At 44.8% G+C, this 13,859-nt stretch overlaps 1 protein-coding gene across 2 annotated transcripts in view; it reads left to right on the top strand.

Annotated features, from left to right (window-relative positions):
• Positions 1–4,930: 4,930 nt before the first annotated feature.
• NPR3 (natriuretic peptide receptor 3) overlaps positions 4,931–13,859 on the top strand; it is a 43,681-nt gene continuing 34,752 nt past the window's right edge. For both annotated transcript variants that reach the window (XR_004420728.1, XM_033085455.1), the window contains exons 1-2: positions 4,931–5,636; positions 10,145–10,267. Coding sequence is in view for 1 of the 2 variants with exons in the window: in XM_033085455.1 (XP_032941346.1) it covers positions 4,931–5,636; positions 10,145–10,267 (829 nt within the window). In the remaining variant the exon portion in view is untranslated. The remainder of the gene's footprint in view (positions 5,637–10,144; positions 10,268–13,859) is intronic.

Raw genomic sequence — 13,859 nt, 5'->3', positions numbered from 1 at the left:
TCCAAACATTCATTTTTAAAAATCCTCAATAGTGCTTTAATAAACTGGAAATTACAGAACTCCCGAAGCACATTTTTATTTATTTTCTTTCATTGAATATTTAAAATATTTTTGTATCAGCGCATTGGCCTAAGATTTGTCAATAGTATTAAAATTTTTCCCCCATGCATTCCCTGTAACTTAATCTTTAACTAACATGCAAGAGAGAAGACATATAGAGATCTCAGTACTAATTCCCACTAAGGAGTTCCTGCCTCTCATATCTGGAATCTTGCTGCTCTTGTTTCAGATCTCTTTCTCTGCTGTGCCAACACAACCACAAACCATATCAATTAACTGCTTTGGTTTAAAAAATAACCCACATTTTGCCTCAGAATATTCCTAAAGATCCATCTGTTCCTGGGACAATACTACTGTCTAAACGGACACATCCTGCAGAGCTGAATATTCAGACAAAGCATAGCTGTCTGGTTTCTTTATCTTGTGAGACTTCTGTTCCTCTTATATGGGAATACACGTGAAAGTAGACTTTGGAATAGTCTTGAGATTACACATAACAGTAATGCAGTTTTTTAGTCATCATTGATCTGGGATGTCTGATCCCAGCTCTCTTTTTGAGGGACACTGTGATAGTATTTCTACCTTTTCTTTTACAAGCAATATGGGTACCTGTTTTAGAGCTACTAGATCTGAAGCAGAAATGATCTTTGCTCTTCAAAGCCTTTTAAATCAAATGGACAGAAAGGCCATGATATTGGTAAGGCCCAGATGATGTTTGTATTTCACCACTCACTCTTTGTCTCAAACTATGATACATTTGTTTGATGGAGGCAGATGCACATGAGGAACAAGGTGGTCACCATCCTGTGCACTCCAGTGACTATCCAGTGCAGACCTAAGACATGGAAATGAAAACAAAAGTGAAAATCACCGGAACAACTTGTATCCAATTATCCAACTTGTAAACCAATTTAGTTTAGTTAGATCCTCCTAACTTAGTTTAGTTAGCAAAAATAGAATAGAATATAGAATATTCTATAGAATATAGAGTATATAGAATATACCCAGACATTATCTATATCCAGATGTTGTCTCTAAATACAGAAATTGGTTGCCTAAAGAAAGTGAATATTTTCCAACATAGTCCAGTGAGGACAGTGAGTTTAGCAGAGAGACAGTATGACTCAAGCTAATGTATAAGGTTACACTGTTAAAACGAATGCAATAGTTGCATCCTTAATGCTACTTCCTGATTACAAGTACTTGCAAAAATAGGAAATGTAGGGCTACTTTTTAAAGTGAAAATAATTGTAAAAACATCTTTCTTCTTAGAAATAAAAGTTATCTGGAAGGTTGTGATGTCAACTTCTGATCATTATGTTGTTTCTCAGGTTTCAGTGGAACCACAGGTGTTCTGCAAAACCCTAACGACAAATTCAAGTAGTCTTTGCTGTGTATAAAGCTGCATTTTCCCCATGTTGCACGTTGTCTGGAGTGGCAGGTAGCAGAAGTATTGTTCCTCCTTAAACATTCATGACAAGAAGTTTAACCTTTTTTATTTATGGAAAACAAAAGAGTGGGGGCCAGTCTTTTTCATGCTAGCATCTCATTAATAAAATAAAAATTACATCTACCTTTCTGTTGTGAAGTGGAAGCTGTTCAGATAGCAACAGTAGCAATATGCTACTATGCACATGTGTATATATATCTGTATGAGTGTACATCTATGTTTTGTGTGTACTTAGTTGATCTTGGGGTTCTTGCATCTCCACAGAGGTTGGTGTCACTTAAAAAGAAAGTCCCATTTCCATCTATTTTTTAGCATCAGATTGGCTCATCTTGGGGTTTTGTGCTGCAGTATTTTCACCTGAAAACCATGTTGATTTTTACATAACAAAAGTATACGAAGGTAAGGTCACAGAACACAAAAAGAGACACAAGACACAACATGATGCATTTAGAAATCCATTAGGTGCATTCCAAAAGAGTACAAATTCCTTAAAATAAGAAGATTATAGATTTCCTGAAAAACAGGGGAAGAGTTTGCAATTCTGAGTGGCAGGGTATATTTGAAGTACAGCAAGCATTTCATCTTTTCAGCCTGTAGGTGGGACTGTGTTCTCAGTAAACCCATCTGTGAAAAAAATTCTGAATTGGCATCAGGCAGCTGAGGCTGCTACTAACGCTAGCTGGAGCGAGTCAAGTGATTCTTGACTTGTGTCTGAGTTATTTCTGGGGAGAAAATAGCCTGTATCCAAAATTACTTTAGTCCTAACGGGCTATTCTGAAATCTCTGTTCTCACTGCAGTCTGTGGGCATTCTGCCTGCTACAAATCTGCAACTGCAGGATTTGTTCCTATTAAAAAGCATTTATATAGCTGAAAAAAATTAATGTCTGTGGAGAAATGTTGAATTTATAGCTATGGAAAATACTGTAAGTGAACTGATGATGGTGTATTAAGTGACATTTTGAATTGGGATTAACAAGTAAATTCTCATGCATAACTTCCTGGCTCAGAAAAATAAGTCAATCACAGGCTGGGATTCTTCATTATAAAAACACTTACTTAGGGCAAAGGGGAACAGAAATGTATGTAGCACTTTAGGCCCACGAAGACACTGACTTCCATAACACTGAATGCAGTTACTCAGGTGAGCAAGAACCACACACTCTGGGCCAAATGTTTTCATGAAAGCACTGAAATTTGACTCTGACGCTACTACTGCTACACAGTACTGGCTAGGTGCCTTTTGTTTCTTGTTTTGCCTCATGCTGGCCCTGCTTCTCCCACTCTTATTCATTCAGAGCAGTACTTTACCTCACAATGAGCAGCCCGTGTGAAGGGGCAGCAGCCCTGTGATTCATGGGCTTACTATCTCTTCTATTATGTTTACACAGCTTACACTCAAATAAGACAGCTAGTGGAGCTTTACATTTCATGCAAAATGAAAAAGATATTCTGCTGGGGGAAGAAGGAAATTGAGAGAGATCTGACAGATTTTGGTGCTGTAAACACATCTGTAGGGTGACTATAAAGCAATGACTACAAAGGTCAGCATTTCAAAACGTGTCTTAAGAAAATGTTTTTGCAAGCTTTGTGGTAAAGATGGCTGGCGTGTTGTATATTGTAACATTCTGCCTAATCTCCTCTATGGTATATGGAGTCATTTACAACAAAAAATGCTTGACGTAACTTACAGCACAGGAACACACAAAGCCAGCTTCACCAGGGTGGATGTTTATGTAATGTTCAAGAACACTCTGAAGTTTGATTCAGTAATCAAATAAAACTACGAGAGGCACATTTCCCAGAGACACTACCCATCTTTGAATTTCTGAGCTTCTTTATTTTACCGAGCCTTGTTAGATAAATGTTGATGATTATTTCTGTACATATCTGTTTTCATTCCACTTCTTGGATCTAATTGCACAAGCGCTTTGAGCTTTCTTTATTTAATTGCGGCACCTTAAAGGTGAGCAGATGGTCACCACAGGAGTGCAGGTTTCCCATTCATAGCCTGCACAGAGAAGGCAGCAACAAAAAAGTTTACACATACTGCCCTGACAACGACCTCTGTGCTGGACTAAACAAACCCCTTCTGCAAAGCCAGGAGTTCTCTCACCTTTCAAATGCAACCCTGGCACTCTCTAGCAACCACAAGACATCAAACCATGCAGCCCTGCTCTGGCTTTCAGGATTTGTGCTGCTGCAGGGCTCACAATCCTCCACAAAGCATCATCCTTTAGGATAGTCAAAAAGCATCAGGTGTTCCAAAGCCTCTTTCACAAAACATCTTGCACATTTCACATCACTTTATTCCAGAAAAAGCTAACAAAATCTGAAGCATAGCAGTTTTAGGATAGTGAGGAGAAATGAACAGGGATGCTCTTAGGACTAGGCGGTGTTGTCCCAGTGATTCCATAAATTCTTTTTTTCCCAGTAAAATAATCTCAGACCTGTCCTTCACTGGGATTAACCTCTGTTGCTTGGGGCATGAAACTGTGTCTCTCAACACAATGGGAAATGATAAAACCCGGTATCCAGACCTTCTTGGCACGGGGGGGGGGGGTGGGGGGTTCAGAAAGATCCCAAGGGGACACAGGCAGGGGTCACAGACCCACTGTCAACTTCCCCGAAGGGGTATTCTGTGGATGGGCACCTTTCCGGGTGAGGAGATGGGGCAGCCCTGCCGCAGCGCCCTTGAGGCTGCCGCCTGCATCCCCTGCTGCTGATGCTGCAACCCCTCCTTCCCCAGATCACACAGCCCTGGCGAGCGCCGAACCCCTGAGCCCTCGGGGTGCCTCAAAAGCCTTCCTAACGCAGAGAGCGACAGCTTGAGTGGGCTGGAGCAACCCCCAAAAAATAACTAAGAAAAAAATATAAGTGCAATGGGATCCTTCACTCCTATTACGGGGACCCGCTTGGCAAGGGAGGGCAGCAGCCGAGCAGGAAGGTACGCGGAACACACACATCAGTGTTAGACGTATGCGATAAGGACACCCCCGCCCGCCGGGCCGCGGAGGTGTGCGGGGCGGGGGGGCCGCAGGGAGGGGCGGGCGGAGGGAGCGCCCGGGCCGGCTCCTCCCTGCGCACAAACCCGGCCGCGCCGCGCCGGGCGTGCGGAGACGCCGCTCCCGCGCTACTTAAGCGGGGAGGGCGCAGCGCGGCAGCCCCGCGGGGGGATCCGGCGTGGGGGGCGGAAAGTGGTCATAGTAATAGATAGTGATCATAGCCGTCCATCTATAAGAGAACGAGAAAAGCAGAGCCGAGATGCTCCGTCCGTGACCCGCAGGCGGGGTGGGGAGGGGCAGGTTGTGAATCCGCCAAACACCTGAGAAATAAAGCACGACCGAACAATTTCGAGGCGGGCGGGAAAGGGGGGGCGAAAAGTTTGCCGGAGCTCGGGCGTCTCCGGGGGGGCGGGCGCGATGCCGCCCTGGCTGCTCGGCAGCCTCTGCTGCGTGCTGGCGGCGCGGGCGGCGCTGGGCGGCGGCCCCGCGGGCGCGGAGGAGGAGGAGGAGGAGAAGCTGATCCGGGTGCTGGTGCTGTTGCCGCAGGACGACGCCTACCTCTTCTCGCTGGGGCGGGTGCGGCCGGCCATCGAGTACGCGGTGCGGAGCCTGCGGGAGAGCGGCGCGGGTCTGCCGCCCGGCTACGCCTTCCAGCTCACCTACGAGGACTCGGCGTGCGGCAACCGCGCCCTGTTCAGCCTGGTGGACATGGTGGCCCTGCAGCGCCGCCGGCCCGACCTGCTGCTGGGGCCGGTGTGCGAGTACGCGGCGGCGCCGGTGGCGCGGCTGGCCGCGCACTGGGACGTGCCGATGCTGTCGGCGGGCGCGCTGGCCGCCGGCTTCGGCGCCAAGGGCGGCGAGTACTCGCACCTCACCCGCGTGGCGCCCGCCTACGCCAAGATGGGAGAGATGCTGCTGGCCCTCTTCCGCCACCACCAGTGGAACCGGGCCACGCTGCTCTACAGCGACAGCAACCCCGAGCGCAGCTGCTTCTTCGCCATGGAGGGCGTCCATGTGGTCTTCCAGGAGGAGTCCTTCCACATGGCCGTGCACAGCTTCGACGAGACCAGCAGGCACCTCGACATCGACGACGTCGTCCGCGCCCTGCAGACGGGCGAGAGGGGTGAGTGGCGGCGGAGTGCCCGGCCGGGCTCCTCCGGGCGCTGGGTGGTGGCTGGGGCAGTGGGAATCCCGGGGAGGGAATGACCTGCGGCAGTGGGAATCCCGTGGAGAGCCGCGGCTCTCCCCGCGCCTCGATGGGAAACCCACTGGACGGCAGCGCCGGGCATCCCCGGCGGATGGGGACTGCGGTCCGGAGTGAAAGCTCTGCCCGCAGAGGTGAAGTTTTGCCTCCCGACGGCGTTTGCCCTCGGGGACCACTCCAGGAGGGCTTTGTGGCATAGTAAGAGGTCAGCTTTCTGCTGGCGGTCTGGTTTACCCAAAATTATCTGTGTCTGCAGGACAGCAAATCTGTTGCTTATTCTCTGAGACTTTTGCAGTGGCACTGTAAGTTCAGGAACTAAGCAAAGATGTTTTTCTCCTCCCCCGCTGTGCCTTGCAGCGGGAGACCTTTTTGCGACTTCTTCCATTGGGAGCCCTGTCGAGTACCTCGTAAATAAGAGATGCGTTTAGGGGAAATGGCAATTTCAGGGAATGTGTGCATGCGACACCTGAGTGCATGCTGTGATATTGTTACCAACAGTTAGCAAGACACCGTGCAGCTAAATGGCTTGTAAAACATCTGGGCCAGTCACGTCTGGGTTGGATGAAGTGAGTTTCATCATGGAGCAGCAAAACAAGATGCTTTGGAACATGCAGTTTTGTAGTTAGATGTGCTTTAAAGTGAGATCTTGCCTAACATACAGGCTTATCAGAAATATTTTTTCTGTTAGTGGGTTTTGCCAGCCAGAGGCTTCCCCAGTAAGTCATGCGAAAAGATGTAGTCCAGGAGTGAACTTCAGGGTGAAGTTAAAGTCCCTAGGTATTTTCCAAGAAAGCCGTGTATGTACAAAGCCCTTTGTACAATTCTTACATATCTTACATTTTGTAGAGTGTTAAAATATTATCAGAATTGGACAGATAAAGATCATGCTGTGTGGCACACAGAACTGGTGCTGGGTTCTGTAGGCTGTGGATGAGCAGCCTTGCACTGCGAATGTTACTCTGCTATGAGATCATTAACGTGCTGGAGTGTGTGAAATAACTGAGATCTAACAGTACAGGGCTCTTTAATTTCCTATTCATTGAAGCAGGTGCTTAAAATACAGCTTTCCTTTTAAGTGCCATTTGGGGAAATATTATGAATGGAGAGAAATAAATGTGTCAGTGCTGGAGGAAACCACAGTGTGGGGAAGGATGCTTGTCGAGTGTGTGTGTGTGGGTTTCCTGATGCTGAGAGCATTACAGCTTGCTTACAGCAGGAAAAGACAAGTGTTCACCCAGCCCCACTCCTCACACCGTGCTGACAGTCAGGGGAGAGAGCTTGCTTTAAGCCTGGTCTGAAATGCTTTGCTGTGCTGAGACATTTGTTCTTTCACAATTGCATTGTTCTTTACAACTTGCAAACGACTGAACAGAAGCAGCTCTCTTCTTTCTCCCCATTGTGCCCTGTGGGGTCCCTCCTTCCATCTCACCTCGTCATTTGTTCTCTGACTCCTGCCACTCAAGTGGGGTCCTCCAGCTTCCACTTGTGCCTTTCTGACCTTAAAGACTCACCTGGTGGATTCCTTTGGTCCTGCTGTTCATGGAATCTTTCAGGTTACCACAATATTTTAAGAGTTCTACACCATGTGGAGGGTGCACCAGATGAGGTCTGAAGATCAGTCAAGGTCTTTATTTGTTCTGGGGGCTCTGGGATCCCCCCAGCATGACAGCAGGACTTGTGGGCAACAGCCCACTGTCCAGAGCACTTTCTAGAAATGTTTTTCTTGGTTGGTTTCCAGTTTTTAATGACTCCTATGTCACACCTGCTGTGATGATGTCCTTGGCTTTAAGTCCTCACCTTCTCTAGTTTTCACACCCTGCTGCTGTTTGGGGTCCCACCTGAGTGGTCAGCCTTCACTGAACGCCCTGACTGGGAGCGAGCTTTCAAGCAGATACAGGATTCTTGCCTGAAATTCTGCCAGAGTTGGGACAGAAGCTGTCGCACCAGCTGTGCTATGGGAAGCAGGACAGAGGCTGGCCCAGGGGTTAGGTTGTTGCTGGCTGGGGGTTTGCGCTGAGCTCTCAGCTCCCTGGGAGGAAGAGGCACACAGCCATTCAACCCTGTGTACCAGGGCCTGTGTTCAGTCCTTGGAGCCATGAGAAATGACTGAAGTCTTGGAGCCACAAAGAAAAAGGTGAAAAATATGATAATAAATTGCTTGTCTGCAATTAGTTTGGTCAGTAATTCAAGCTTCCTTATAGGCTCAGGTAAGCCTGCTGCAGAGTTCATATTGTAGGCTCAGGTTTACTGTAATGCAGGCCTGTGCTTAAACGTATAAGCACATAGTCCAAGGGATGTGTGTAGCAAAGGGAGCACTTATTCCTTTAAACTGGAATTAAACTCTGAAGTATTTTCAGGATGAGTCAATAATCCTAGTCACTAAATTCAGCATATTAGTTTTAGAATTACTGTGGTCTGTGTGTATTATGGTAGAGGGAGAACATTTTGTATGGGTTTGCATGCACATGTTTGTACATACACAATGGTAAGGTACAGATGCGGATTAAATACATAATTTACATTTTTGGAAGATTGTAAGAAACATGTCCATAGCTTATTTGCTTCAGAATCTTGAAATATGTAATCTCTGCTTTCCTGCTGGGCTAGAAACCCCTTCCAAACAGTTAATATTACTTCCCTTACATTCCTTTAGAGGCTTACAAAATACGGTTTAATGTATGTTAAAGTAGTTCCCCACACACTCTCTTTCTTTTATTCATTTTGCTCAATGTCTTTTATTGATGTTGTGGGAATCCCTTTGATTCCATCTACAGATTACAATTTTACGATAGAAGTGAATTACAAAGGCAAAGTCAAGGAAGAATTGGGAGGGCAGCAAGGAAACATTTCAAAAGGAAATCTCTCACCTATACTGAAATTAAGAACAGTGAGACAAATTCATTCCTGATGTGCATCTGGAAAATATTTGGTCCAAATTTTATTGTAAGAAAATTTTTTTCTTGTTCGTTTTCCTTCATGCTAATATACTTCACAATGGTCATGAAATATGTCTTGCTCTGTTGCTCTGGAAATTATTATATTACTCTGCCATAATCAGGAGGACAGAGCTATGCATGGTATAACTCTCCTGAAGCATGGGGTTGTACTGAATATGACTCACCCCAGCAGCACATCTGGAGGTTTATGCCTGTGATGGCATCCAACCAGAAAGGCGATGGGAGAAGATTCATTGTGTGCGAAAAGATTTGGCCTGCTTGGCGTTTTCATTTCTTATAATAGAAAACACTTCCACCCAGAAGAGCTGAATGCGGTTTTGATTCACTTTTATTGTTGGGTTGAAATATTTGCGTACATTATTGTAGCTTTTGAGTCCTGCCATGCGTGACAGTGTTCTTGGAAATGTGCGTGCAGTTGGTTTTGAATCACAGTCCTGACAGGATCTCTTATGCCTCTGCTGTAGGATACAGTCCTGAAGCACACAATGATAAAATACTTCGCTCCTCCCTCTGATGTCAGGATCTCCGTACCTGTAGTCTTGTGAACCTGTATAAAAACTTGTAGTATAACTTGCTCTGTGTAGGAGTTCTCTCCCCGTTGTGAAGACCTCACCTGCTGGGATTATCCTTTGCGTTTGCAGAAGGAAGGAATAGCAAGGGCAGTAATCCCCCTGCCCAGCAGATTTGGGAAGAGACCCACCAACGACAGTTATCACAGTGGGGGTCACACCTGTGGCATCCCATCATAGCAGCAGATCCTCTGCTTAGCTATTGGCCCATGATAAATGGAGCTCTGTGGTGTTTGTACCCACCTTTAATCTTCATGCTTATAAAATGGTGCTTGGTTTTGCAATTTATTAGCTTTAAGCATCCCATCACAGGTTGTTGCCTAGGCTTATTGGTCTCTGGAGAGGAAGTCACACTCTGGAAAGACTCATAGCACTGTGCCTGCTGCACAGGTGCTGCTCTCCCTTAAGTGCAGAAACGCAGCAAAATCTAGGCCAGATACATAAATATTAGGTAGCTGAGGTGTAGGCAAGTTCAGTCTGCATCAAGCTGTTCAATGGAATGAACATTAAAATGATAAGGTCATGGTATCTCCATCTTCATCTTATGTTTGTTAGAAGTAACAACAGAGGCTTGTGATTGCGGTCTAGTCTACAAATACATGCAGCTAAAGAAATTTGGAGCCAGAACTTACAATTTTGTGGGGTAAAAAACTAGACCACACAGAGGCTGTATTTATTTATCTATTTTCAGAGGAGACATGAAAGAGGATGCCTCTCTGTGTTCACTACCTGTCTTGTCAGCTCTTTGGGAAATCAGCTTTGTTTGCAATCTGTGTTTCCATGTTTGTTGCAAAACTGGGAGGACAGCTGGGGTCACTGTCTCTGGCAGCATTCTTGTTTCACAGGCTGTTCTTTGAAGTTCTTGAGCTGCTTCTTATCTATGTTTCTCATTTTCTTCCAGTTGTAATCATGTGTGCCAGCGGTGACACTATCAGGAACATCATGTTGGCTGCTCATCGGCAAGGAATGACCAACGGGGACTATGCTTTCTTCAATATTGAACTCTTCAACAGCTCATCATATGGTAATGTTTTTCTTGCTCAAGTGTGTTGCAAAGTCTTTTGTAAGCTTGGTAGTATTTTTGGATTTGTTAGCCTCAAAACACGCAGCACTGAGTCCCAGAAAACACCACTGTCTCTCCCTGTTGTTGCAGTTATATTCCACTTGGGATATGGTGTTGCAGGCAATAAAGCAGACCTTGTGGCTATAGTTGCTGCTGGGTGGGTCACAAGATGCCAAATACCCTACAGTGATTACTTATTTAATTACTTTTTGGGGAAGCAGTACCAGACAGAGACCTTGGTTGTGGTGTGGGTACCCCATTCTGCAGGGTGTGTGCTCAGGTCTAGGTGATTTACACCATCCCCAGCCTTGTGACTGCCACCTCTCAGGGCAGGGGCTCTCCTGGCAGCCTGGTGACCTGCGGGCCGAGCAGATGGCTGGAAGGAGTAATTAGCAACAGCCAGCAACTGCAAGGGTTTGGGTCTCCAGAAATCATCTCTGTGCTGGGACATCTACGTGTCTAATTTATTTATTTTTTATTACAGACTCTGTCTGCAAAAATATTCAGCCATGTGTTGAAAGGAAAGCACTAGATGGGATACAGGCAGTCCAAAGTTTCTAGAGCATAGGGAATAAAAGTGGCTGTTTATACCCATAAATAAAAGGGATCATTTTTGTAAAACTAAAATATGACTTCAACATGTAAATTAAATGTATTTTCTTTTGGAAATATATCTAATATACATGTATCCTAAAATATAGTTGTAACTACATGTTACATCAGTGCATGGCAAGGACTATACCTTCTCTCAGCAGGTGCAACTGTCCCACTTAAATTCAAAATAGTGTTGGAGCAATGTGTTTGCTGAGATCAAACATCAGATGGCTGAAGCTGAGCAGGTTTTGTTGAAGTATGACATGGCTCTTAAAAGGAGCAGATTCTTTTGCAGTTGTAAAGAAAATAATTTCCTCCATGCAGACTTCTCTGACTAATCCACTACAATAACAAATTCATTTCAAGCTAAAAACAAAGTGGAAGTTGGGAAAAAAGGCAGAGTGTGGGGGTTTACTTTCTTTAAGCTGCAAAGACTAACCAACAGAAATGACTGAATTTTAAAAAAAGGATAATTTTTAAAAATTAATCTGTTAATTGAAAGTTCTTTTGCATAAACTTTGTTACTCGTCTGCTACTTGCAAGATTATTTCACAGTATGCAGTGCTGTGTGACACACTGTATAATGAAGGTATGTAACTGTATAAATTCAGAGATCTAGATATGTACAGAAGTACAGATATTGCTACATATATCAAGATTAGCTAAAGGATGCTAAATTTTGCTAGATAAAAAGGAAGTCACTCAAATATCTAAAGCATGAAGGTGTAGATCAAGATCAAAGCCAATGTAGGAGCCTCTTTGCCTCTTTGCCACTCTCCTTTGCATTACAGGTGGTCCAGTCTTCTTGTGGATTTTCTGAGGGATTAATGAAAACTGTCTGACTTCTGATGTAGCGTAGCTAGAATGTGGCATTTCCTGACATTTGTTTTAAAACAATTTTTCTGCTTGTGCATGTGTTTCCCATGTAGAGTGAAATGACTGTGCATCAGGAGTTGACTTTTGCGCAGATGGTCATTGCATGTGAAAAGCAAACACAAGAGAAGTGTAGATAAATTCCCTCAAAAATCCTTGTTCCCAGTGCCTGGATATTAGGTTTTGTACTTCATAAAACCTAAGAGTGGGTGTGATTGGGCAATTGGCACTGTCTTTGTGTTCAGATGACTTTATTGCAGTTTGTTGTTGCCCTCTGTTCTGAATATTTCTAATTTTTCAGACCAACAGGCTTATTAAATGCCAAGACTGCAATAAGTGTACACAAGTATTGTAACAGGATGACCTCCCACAAAACAGTCCATGAAGGAATTTAAATATGTAAATTATTCGAGGAACGCTGTTATGCAAGTGAACCTTCCTCAGTCCCAGTGTCAGGATTTAAAGAAGGAACATGTATAGTGTCCAGCACAAAAAGTTATATTCTACTAGCACTACCTTCTTCTATTTTTTAATTTCTTTTTTTTAATGTCTATAATCTCATGCTTTTTAGCTATTTCTATTTGGAAATGCAAAACTATAGCAAAACCCTTCATGCTGTGGTCTCTGCTGTACTCCTTGAATCCAGCACCTCCAAAATGCAGGTGCCCAGCTGGGGCAGAAGCTGTTCAGCTTTGAGGCTTCTGCAAGGCTCTGCTCTCTTCTGGGAAAGGTAGCAAGATGTGCTTATTTACAACTACCAGATGTGCATTTCTTTCTCTTTGAAAACTGTAAAGGGGATAGGCACTGAAGGGAAGAATGTTAAAACCAGACAGTGGGATGTTAGTTGCTATCCAGTGGCTCCATTGGGTGTGATGAATAGGATTCTGTGTAAATGATTTTGACCTTGTATTGGGAAATAAATCTATCAGCCAAGGCATATGTATCTACAGCTCCTTCCTAAAGAAGTCAAATCACTTAAAAATAGCAAAGTTCATGGTGTGTCTAAAGATTACAGTCCTAGGTGGTGCTGAGCTGTGGTAAATAAGGCTTTCCTGGGGTGGACAAGAGAGGTGAAAAAGCTTAGGTGCTCCTGTGTCGCCTGCCCTGGACCCAAAAGCTGCAGGAGAAAGGGCTTAGCCCCAGAGAGGTGCAGGGCCATTACTCCTTCCCTTGTGCGCTCTGAGGAAGCAGATCAAATCTCCAGTTAAGTCTCAGCAGAAGTGCTGGGAGGACAAAAAGCAAGCTCTGTTTACCTGCTCCAATCCCAAGAGTTTGTTCTTGCAGCTGTTGATGCAGCTGGGAAGCACTGTGCAAGGAGCACCATGGGTTTTTACTTCTACTCCATCTCCTTCAACATTTCTACAGCTTGCTTCCCTTGGTCCAGATGACACTTTGCATTTGACATATAACCCAATACAACCCATAACCCGGGCAAAATAACTATATTCTCTGTGATTTCAGGTTCCTGTATCCCTCCAGGTCACCTTGGGAATTTGGCATTAGTTTTGTCTTGGCTCATTTAGCCATAGTGGGGTTTATTGCTGTTGTTCAAAAAATAAAGACTATCTAGCTTTCAATTACTTGTGAGCATTTAAAGGCTCACTGCTTGGGGCTACCACTGTTCCCTCTAGCCTTTTTTAGTTACCATTTACATCAAATAGCACAAAACCTGCTCCAGGGCAGCATGAACCTTTCCACTGACCTCCTGAAGCTTTGGATCAGGATCTCAGGGCCTGCTAAGGCCACGGTCTGTTTGTCAGAAGGACTTCTTTGCTAATAAACAACCAATCAGCTATCCTGCTTTTTAAAAATGTGGTTTCTTTACTGGTGGTCTGAGTTAAATTATTCTCTTGCCGTGACACAAAACATGTGTAAATGCAGTGTAGGCATAGGATTCCATTTTATTTCTATGTATTCCTTTTCCATTAAAAGCAGGGCTGCTCTGGCAGCCATGGCATGCATGGTTTTGTCCTTGACCACAGTGGGAGAGCTGCACCATCTGCCTCCCATTCAGGGTGATGATCATGCTCTTGACTTTGCTGGTGCCTTTCTGACTGTCCAAGAGGAGTGATGTGTAACAAAAACT

Source organism: Catharus ustulatus, chromosome Z (assembly GCF_009819885.2).
Source record: "Catharus ustulatus isolate bCatUst1 chromosome Z, bCatUst1.pri.v2, whole genome shotgun sequence".
Taxonomy (NCBI): Eukaryota; Metazoa; Chordata; class Aves; order Passeriformes; family Turdidae; genus Catharus; species Catharus ustulatus.
Note: the sequence above shows the minus strand (reverse complement) of the source record. Positions and strands in the feature narration are given on the sequence as shown.